Source organism: Echinops telfairi, unplaced genomic scaffold, assembly GCF_000313985.2.
Source record: "Echinops telfairi isolate 266 unplaced genomic scaffold, ASM31398v2 ScPeMD7_3533;HRSCAF=4204_1, whole genome shotgun sequence".
Classification (NCBI taxonomy): domain Eukaryota; kingdom Metazoa; phylum Chordata; class Mammalia; order Afrosoricida; family Tenrecidae; genus Echinops; species Echinops telfairi.
Window position 1 is genome coordinate 31,316,169 of NW_022107432.1, and position 8,373 is coordinate 31,324,541.

At 56.4% G+C, this 8,373-nt stretch overlaps 1 protein-coding gene across 1 annotated transcript in view; it reads right to left on the reverse strand.

Moving 5' to 3' along the window:
• Positions 1-1,351: 1,351 nt before the first annotated feature.
• Positions 1,352-8,373, reverse strand: part of MAPK13 (mitogen-activated protein kinase 13) — a 33,534-nt gene continuing 26,512 nt past the window's right edge. The window contains exons 4-12 of the mRNA XM_045294787.1: positions 5,592-5,700; positions 5,090-5,119; positions 4,664-4,711; positions 4,423-4,537; positions 4,237-4,308; positions 3,049-3,128; positions 2,624-2,702; positions 2,336-2,512; positions 1,352-2,112 (exon numbers count right to left, since the gene is read on the reverse strand). Of these exons, the coding sequence (XP_045150722.1) occupies positions 2,030-2,112; positions 2,336-2,512; positions 2,624-2,702; positions 3,049-3,128; positions 4,237-4,308; positions 4,423-4,537; positions 4,664-4,711; positions 5,090-5,119; positions 5,592-5,700 (793 nt within the window). The 3' untranslated portion in view covers positions 1,352-2,029. The remainder of the gene's footprint in view (positions 2,113-2,335; positions 2,513-2,623; positions 2,703-3,048; positions 3,129-4,236; positions 4,309-4,422; positions 4,538-4,663; positions 4,712-5,089; positions 5,120-5,591; positions 5,701-8,373) is intronic.

The following is an 8,373-nucleotide window of genomic DNA, read 5'->3' on the forward strand; positions in this document are numbered from 1 at the left end:
CCACCCCCACTGCGGAGTCAGAGGCCCTGAGGGGAGGGACCTGGAAACGGAATATTAAACAGTTCCCTGGAACACCAGGTGGTTTTGTTAGGTAGGTTAGCAAAGGGCTGGGAATGTCCCTTAACGCGCATGCCCAGAGGGCCAAGCTAGGTGAACAAAGCAGTGGTGACATGCTCAGGGTTCCCGCTGGCAGGCAGGGGTGGGCGTGAACTTGAATTGGCTCACCTAGCCAGGTGAATTCAATTCAGCCAATGGGGTTGATCAGGGGTAGTGGGGCGGGGAGAACTTTGGCGCTGAGAGCTTTGGCAGGACTTTGGGACACTTTTGCCGGACACCGAGCCGTTTCCAGCCAGGCCGCGTGCTGGGGAGGAGTCCCTTGGGTGCAGTGTAAACCTGAAACTTCTTCTAACTTTCATAAAACTCACTTTGATCGCAAACCAGGCTTTGGCGTGAATTCTTTCTCGCGCGGAGCCAAGGACCGAGGTATATCTAGCGGGAGAGAGATCTAACAGTTTGAGACCCAGAGCAGGAACTCCTGGGCTAGCCTCCCTAGCCACGTGTACACATAGGAATTTAGTCTGCCAAAGTTCTTCGAAGCTGAACAGGAGCCAGCCTCGGGCAGGTGAGAGCTCTGGAGGAGAGATCCATCTCCTACCGGGGGAAGGGGAGGCAGAGCAGTTTGCCACAAAGCCAGGAAGGTCCATTTCTGGCTTGTGCAGCTCCCAGGCCTCGGGCCTGCTGTAGTTCCCTAAATTACCCAACTGCGTGGCCCTCGCTGGCCCCCAGCTGTCAATTTCTTCAAAACACACACACACACACCACCACCACCACCCTCCACAGTACCAGGGCAGGGACTACAATGGACCTGCCTGGGTGGAACACAGGGCTCCAGGGGGACTCTTCCTGCTGGCTCTCATGTCCACTCGTAACCTCAGAGTGTGACTCGTTTGGAAATGGGATTTTTGTAGGTGACATTTGCAAGGGCTGAGATGGGATCCTAGTGGAATGAGCCAAGAAACCCAAACCAAATTCACTGCCATCGAGTTAGTGTGCTTACTCATAGCGACCCTATGGGCCGGGCAGAACTGCCCTTGCGGGTTTCCGAGGCTGCCACTGTTTACAGAAGTAGAACCCCTTGTCTTTCTCCTTCAGAGAAGCCCAATGGGTAAACTCTGCCACCAGGGCTCCAGAATCGCAAACCCCAACTCCACGACAGCCGTTGAGGCCGCTCTGACTCAGCGTGCTGTAAGGACCGAGGACCGCTCCGAGGGTTTCCAAGGCTTTACGGAAGCAGCCTGCCTCCAGTTTCTCCCAAGGATCAGCCGGTCGGTTTGAAACGCCAAGCCTCCTATTAACAACCCAATCTTTAAGCCACTGTTTTTAATTAAGCCTCCCGTTAGCAACCCAGTCTTTACGCCAGCAGGGCTCCTTGGTACTGGACCAGGGAGGCCCTCAGCCCAAAGGCTGGTGTCCTTATCAGAAGAAAGGGCACCGGGAAGGCAGCTTGTGGAGACAGAGGCAAGGCTTGGAGTGAGGGATGCAGCTATGAGCCAAGGGATGCTAACGGCTGCTAGAAGCCACCAGCAACCAGAAAGGACCAAAGGTGGAGTCTTCCTCTAGCACTTCCAGCGGGAGGGCAGTCCTGTGGACACCTGGATCCTGGACTTCTGGCTTTCAGAACTGAGAACACACTTCCGTTGTTGTCAGCTCCCAGTCGGTGGTAATCTGTATGTCAGTGCTCCCCAGCCAAGCCGCCATCATTGCTGTGGACCCCGACCCCGACTCAGCCCCATGACAGGTGGTGGAGGAAGGGACCCCACACACAGGTGATTCTCTAAAGAGGCATTTTATGTCCCGAGCTGCTCTCCCAACCAACAGCTCAGAACTCCACGTCCAGCAGTCTTGTTCTCTTCACAAAAGCCCTCAGCGTGGGCGGCCACATTCCAGGAAAGGCCAACTTGAGGAGTGGCTAATAAATACCGGTCCCAGGGGCAGTATCTGGCAGGTGGTGACCCCCGGGCTCGCTGGGTCACTGCAGCTTCAAGCCACTCCGTCGCCGGGAGTCCTTGCGGGCAATGGGGCTGAAGTTCACAATCTCCGTGTAGATGTGTTCTGGGGGAGGCAGGGGGTTCAAGGTGAGTAAGGGGGCTCTGGGGGTAAGAAGGAGCCCCCCAGACACCGGGGGAGCAGGGGATCGGTTCAGAAGGGAAGAAGGCCAAGCAGGAGGCAATATGGGTTTTGAGAGAAGGGGGTGGGCAGTCGGGCACAAAAACAAGGCAGAGAAGAGAGCCTGTAGCAGGGACCGGAGGGGACAGCGCTAGGGCCCGGCTCTTACTCTTCCATTCATCCACTGTGAGTTTCTCGTGCTCAAAGGAGTCTGCGAATGGCTCCAGGCACTCTGTCTCCTCCTCGGGGTCCCGGCAGGACTCAAAGAAGGGGTGGGTGAGGGCCTGCGAGGCCGTCAGGCGCTTGTCCACGTCCAGCTCCAGCATCTTCTCCAGCAGGTCTGTGGCTGCAGCAACAGGGCCGTGAGTCCCCTCGTGCACCCCACAAGCCCAGAGAACCCGCCCACCTGTCTGAGAGGTGTCAGGGCTGCCAGAACGGCAGAGGCCCCCAAGCTCACCCGGCGGGCTGGCACGAGGGAAGAGCTGAGAGAAGTCCTTCTTGGGGCTCTGAGGCAGGGACTGGATGTAGGCTTTCGCCTGGAAGACAGGACAACCACAACACGAAAACCCAAATTCACTGCCATCAAGTCAATTCTGACTCCCAGCCACCCTACAGGGCAGGGTGGAACCGCCCCTGTGGGTTCCCCAGACTATAGCTTTTTTATGGGAGTTGAAAGCCTCGTCTTTCTCTTGTGGAGCGGGCTGGTGTTTGGAACCCCTGATCTTGCAGCTAGCAGCCCAGTGAACACCCACTTTGCCACCAAGGCTCCAAGTAATCACTGAGCAGCTGCCAGAGCAGAGGGGCACTGGGGGAAGATCAGGTGGCTCCCGGGCAGCTGTTCCCTGTGCCACCTCACCCGCAGCCAGGCCCATCCCTGCTCACCGCCTTGTCCTTCAGCTTCTGCACGAACTCTGCGCCGGGAACCCCGGTCACTTTCAGGATCTGGGTCAGCTGGTCCAGGTCTGGTCAGTGGGTCAAGGCCAGCCTAGCTCTCGGAGGGTTGACCTGAGGCTGCCTTCCCCATGATCCCCATCAACCCTCCTGAGGGCTTGGTCCAGGCTCCAGACCCATCAAAGGCCTTTGTCTCAGGACTCGGTGCCTGAAGCTTTTCTGACTCCCCTCTGCAGAAGTCAGACCAGAGAAGGGTCTCTCCCAACAAATGTGCCCGGATACCTTCCTGCTCCTTATCCCACCTGATTGTCACCTCATCTCCCTCCCCACCCCTCCCACCACGAGCTCTGCACTGCTCACAGGGCCAGCCTGTGGTCCAAACGTGAAGTGTTTCTTATGGGGGTGGGTGGGACCACAGGTAACTTCTCACTCTTAGCTGCTGCGGAGGCCAGCTACCAACTCAGGGTGATTCAAGCATTGTGGGATGAATGCTGGCCGAGCCAACACCAACCCTCTACTCAGGTGTGAATCCAAAGGTTGTGACCCCTAAGGTTTTCATTAGCTAATTTTCACAAGCAGATCATCAGGCTCCTATCCCAGTCTGTCCTAGTCTGGAAGCTCCACTGAAGTCTGTTAACTATCTTAGAGAGACAGACAGACAGACAGACAGACAGACAGACAGACAGACAGACACACACACACACACACACACACACACACACACACACGCCTCCACCAGCCAGCAGGGGGTGCTGTGCTTGAGATGTACTGGCTGGGGATCCTAATCAGGGACCCCATGAACAAACAATGAAAAAACACTACTGTAAGTAGAGTTGATTTGAACTCACGGTGACCCTACAGGACAGTGTCAACTGCCCCTGTGGATTTCTGAGACTGTAAATCTTTATGGGAGCAGAAAACCTCATCTTTCTCCTGTGGAGTGGATGGCAGGTCAGAACCATTGACTTTGTGACTGGCGGCCCAGTTTGTAACTCACGACACCACCAGAGCTCCTAAGCCCCCCAACCCCTACATCCTTATTATGCTTATCTGAATTTAAAAATTGTTCTACAGGGAGTCTGTATCCCTTCTGCGTTAAGAAGAAAAACACCATTAAGTCAAGTGCATGCTGAAGGAGTGGATCCCTGAATGAAGTTCAAGTTTTGCACCAAAGGATACAATCTTTGCCCTTGAACAGGGTTTTCCCTGTCAGCATCTCTGCCATGATACAGCCCACAGACCAGATGTCCACTGTGGAGGGACAGGCAGGGACCAGGGGATCAGTGGGCACTGACATGGCCTCTAGGAAGCTGCTCCACCCCCACCCCCCTCCCTCCACCCCACCCCAGGCAGCTGACCACGGACCGGTCTGGTTGTAGTGCATCCAACTGAGGATCACCTCAGGGGCCCGGTACCAGCGGGTCACCACGTAGCCAGTCATCTCAGCATCTGCTTGCCTCGCCAGCCCAAAATCCAGGATCTATGGCTCAGGGGACACAGGGGGAAGAGCTCATGGAGGGACGGGGGTTCTCAAGAAAACTCGTGAGGTTCGTGTGGGAGAGCGCCCCAGCCCAAGCCTCGGATGACCCAGCCTGAGGCCACTCACCTTCAACTCACAGTCTTCGTTCACAGCGAGGTTACCTGGCTTCAGGTCCTGGGACAAGAGGAGAGTGAGTGTGAGCACTGGGCTGAGAGGCTCATCTAGCTCTGCTCTTCCTGGCTGTGTGATGTTGGCCAGGCCCCTTGCCCTCTCTGGGCCTGGGGCTCCCATGTGACCTTGGCTGGGCCCCTTGCCCTCTCTGGGCCTCAGCTCCCTATCTGCTAAACAAGGGTTAGGCGAGGTGTCCTGAGGGAACCCACCTAGCTCTGAGAAGCTCGTTATTCTTGGAGCCTGACACTTTCTGAGAGCACTCCCCTGGAACCAGGCTGGGTCTGAGAACCCCACATTGCAAGCCCTCCCTCCACCTTTCCCAGCTTCCCTGGGCTGGAGCGCCCCTCTAGGGCTGCAACAAGGGCCCCAGACAACACTCACCCTGTGGATGACCCCAGCTGAGTGGATGTACTGTGGGTGGGGTGGGGGGGAGAGACAAGAGTGAATCTACAGCTTCTGTACCCAGCTTCGTGCTGCCCCAGAATCACCCCCACCAAGTCCCAGAGCGACACCCCCCCCCCCATGCTTCCCCCACCCCCACTGTGGCTCTTGTTCGGTGCTTTGACTCAGAACTCTCATATGCAGAGGAGAACAAAAGGCTGCCTGGCCCTGCACCATCTTCACCACCATCACTACGTTGAGTGGCGTCCAAGTCCATTGCTGGGCTGGGCTATCGCTCCACCACCCCATGGAAGGGGCCCTAGTTTCCACTGACCCTCTCTTTGACCAAACATGGTGTCCCTTCCTACCAGTTGGCCTTTCCTGATGACATGCCCAGGAGAAGTGAGCCGGAGTCTCACCCTCCTTGCTTCTAAGGAGCATTCTGGTTGGCCTTCCCGAAACCACAGGTCTCCCCTCTGCCCCCTTCCTAGCCCCCACCCACCTTGAGACCCTTGAGCATCTGATACACCAGGTACTGAATCTTCTCCTCATTGAACTCCATGCCCATGATCTTTTGCAGATCTGTCTGCATGAAGGGCATCACCAGGTAGCTGAAAGACACAAGGGATTCTTGGGGCAGCCTCGGGCCTGAGCTTAGAGAAGGGCCATGGGGTGAAGCAGTCCCAAGGCCTTAAAGCTGACCTTTGGTGGCGCAAACAGAACCAGCCCGCCACAGCCAGCCAGACCCTGACCCACGCCTCCCGGATCCCAACCCCCAGAAGGTGGGCCACGCAGATGGCAGCCTTCAGAGTCAGCATCTACATTGGAGCGTTCTCGGGAAAAGCAAATGGAACTGTGTCACCTCTCTGCAGAGGTGCACTCTCCTTGGTTCCCTCCCCGTCCCACAGCGCCAGCAGCCAGCAACACTGCCAGTGTCTCCTGTTCCTATGCAAGCGCTTTCTCTCCCGGAGAGTCACCTCCAGCCAAGACCGTCTGCCCTTCTGATCTAGAGACAGTAACACCACTTCCGAGAAGATGGCGGACGGCAGGAAGAGGAGGCTGGGCCATCACACCCTGTTAGGGAGATGACAAGACAGGGCGAGACCAGCCAACCCTAACTCTTACTCCAGGTTTTTAGTTTAGGTTTGTTCTTCATGCCACCAAGTTGGCTCAGACTCGGAGTGACCCCAGAGGACAGCGTACAATGTTCCCTGGGGGGGTTGAGGCTGTCAACCTTCACGGGAGCAGAGAGCCTCGCCTCTCTCCCTTGGAACGGTGGCCTCTCTCCCTTGGAACGGTGGATGGACTTGACCACCACCCGCTCCTCGTTAGTCAAGGTAGCAACAATAACGCAGGGCAAAAAAGATAAACCTTTTCAAACGAATTCAAAGAATGAGAGACAGTGGCCGAAGCCATCTCCGTGTGCATCTGTGTTTCTGCCTGGCCGCATTTCCTCTTCCTGCCTGGACTTGCTCCGTCCACAACCCCCTTCCCTTCTCCGGTTTGCGTCTCTCAGCTCTCCTCAGCCTCTGGTTCTCTCTTCACCAGGTTGAGTCCTGGGACCACCTACCCTTGACCAGGCTTCTTCAGGCAACCATTCCTATTCCAACCCTTTCCGTCACCAACAAGCTTCTGCAAAGAATGGCCCACCGTCTCCTTGGCTTTACTTTCTTAACCCCGCCCACTGCCCCTGCATTGATCTTGACTCACAGTGATGACCTCGTCTCGATGGCAGTGAGTACTAACAGAGAAGTTGGCAGTTCATATCCACTCCGAGGCACTGCAGAAGAAAGGCCTGGTAATCTACTTAGCAGAGATTACAGCCATTGTGCTAAGTAGATTACCAGGCCTTTCTTCTGCAGTGCCTCAGAGTGGATATGAACTGCCAGCTTTTCTGTTAGTACTCACTGCCATCGAGCCGATGCCCGCTCATAGTGCCCCCCTTGTGCATTTCTGAGACTGTAACTGTTTACAGGAGTAGAAAGCCCATCATTCCCCCAGGAGTGGCTGGTGGTTTCAAACTGCCAACCTTGCGGATTGCAGCCCAAAGCATAACCACTGCACCAGCAGGGCTCCTGTTAGTAGCCGGTAGCAAACTGTGCCAGCTTCCCCCTGAAACCTAGTTCCTGCTCCTGCCTGCCCTACCACCCAAACTGCTCAGATTTAACTCCTCAACAGGTCAGATCAAGGTCTAGCCCCCAGTGCCCAGTCTTTCTGTTTGGCTTTGGGCAAAGCCTGAACCCTCCCAAAGGCCTCTGTGATACAATCCTCCTCTGTCGCTCCACGTGCTGCACTGACCTGTTCCTGTCCCCAGAGCAGAACTTCCTCTCCCGAGGCCCAGAGCCATTTGCAACGGCTGGTTACATGCCCCACTGTTCATGGGCTCTTCAAAAGTGAAGGCCCCCCAAAACAGTCCACACCTCTCCCCCTGAGACCAGTTCTCTCTCGTTCAGTATCCCAAGCAAGAGCCTGGGCATCCTCCGGCCCTGGCCATCTCATTCAGCCATGGCAGCCCTGCGGATACAACAGGGCCCAGGTGGGCCTCCAGGGAGCTCCTGGCATTCCATCAACTCTCCTTTAGAATAAGGTCCGGATGAGTAACATTGGCCTTCGGACCCGGTTCCTCCGAGCTGCTGACTTCTCCCTCCCACTGCTGCCAGAGGTCCTCAAGTCAGCCCAGAGCCATGCTGACCCCATGCCCAATGGGATGAGACGTTGCCCACTTGGAGGCCTTCTCCTCGACCGACTGCAGCTCAGGCTGTTGTCATCCACAGCATTTCTTTTTCAGACAGAGGCTGCCAGGCCTTTCTTCCAACTCTACCTCAGACCCAAAGGTCTGCTGAAACCTGTTCAGCATCAGGGCAACATGTAAACCTCCCCTGACAGATGGGTGCTGGCTGTGTGTACCTGCGGTACCCTGGCTGGAAGTGAACCAGGCTTCCTGCATGCCAGGTGAAAATTCTGCCCTGGGACCACCAATGCTTCCCGCTACCAGCAAGCCTCCCAGACCTCGTTGTCCTCTGTCACCTCCTCCTGCAAGCCTCGAGGCTCCCTGTAGGATCCAGTCTGGACTCCTCACTTGACCAAACCAGCCTGTCTCCACTCCCCACAGGGCAGTTCTCAGGGTTTCCCAGACAGCCCTGCCTCTTTCCTGCCCCTTGGCCGCAGCCCACACAGACCCTTCCACCGGGCCCCTTGTACTCCAGCCAAACGTCAACTCATTTTTCAGGACTCTGCTCACTCACCCCTCCTCTGTGATGTCCCCCAAGGCGACACAGTCCCCA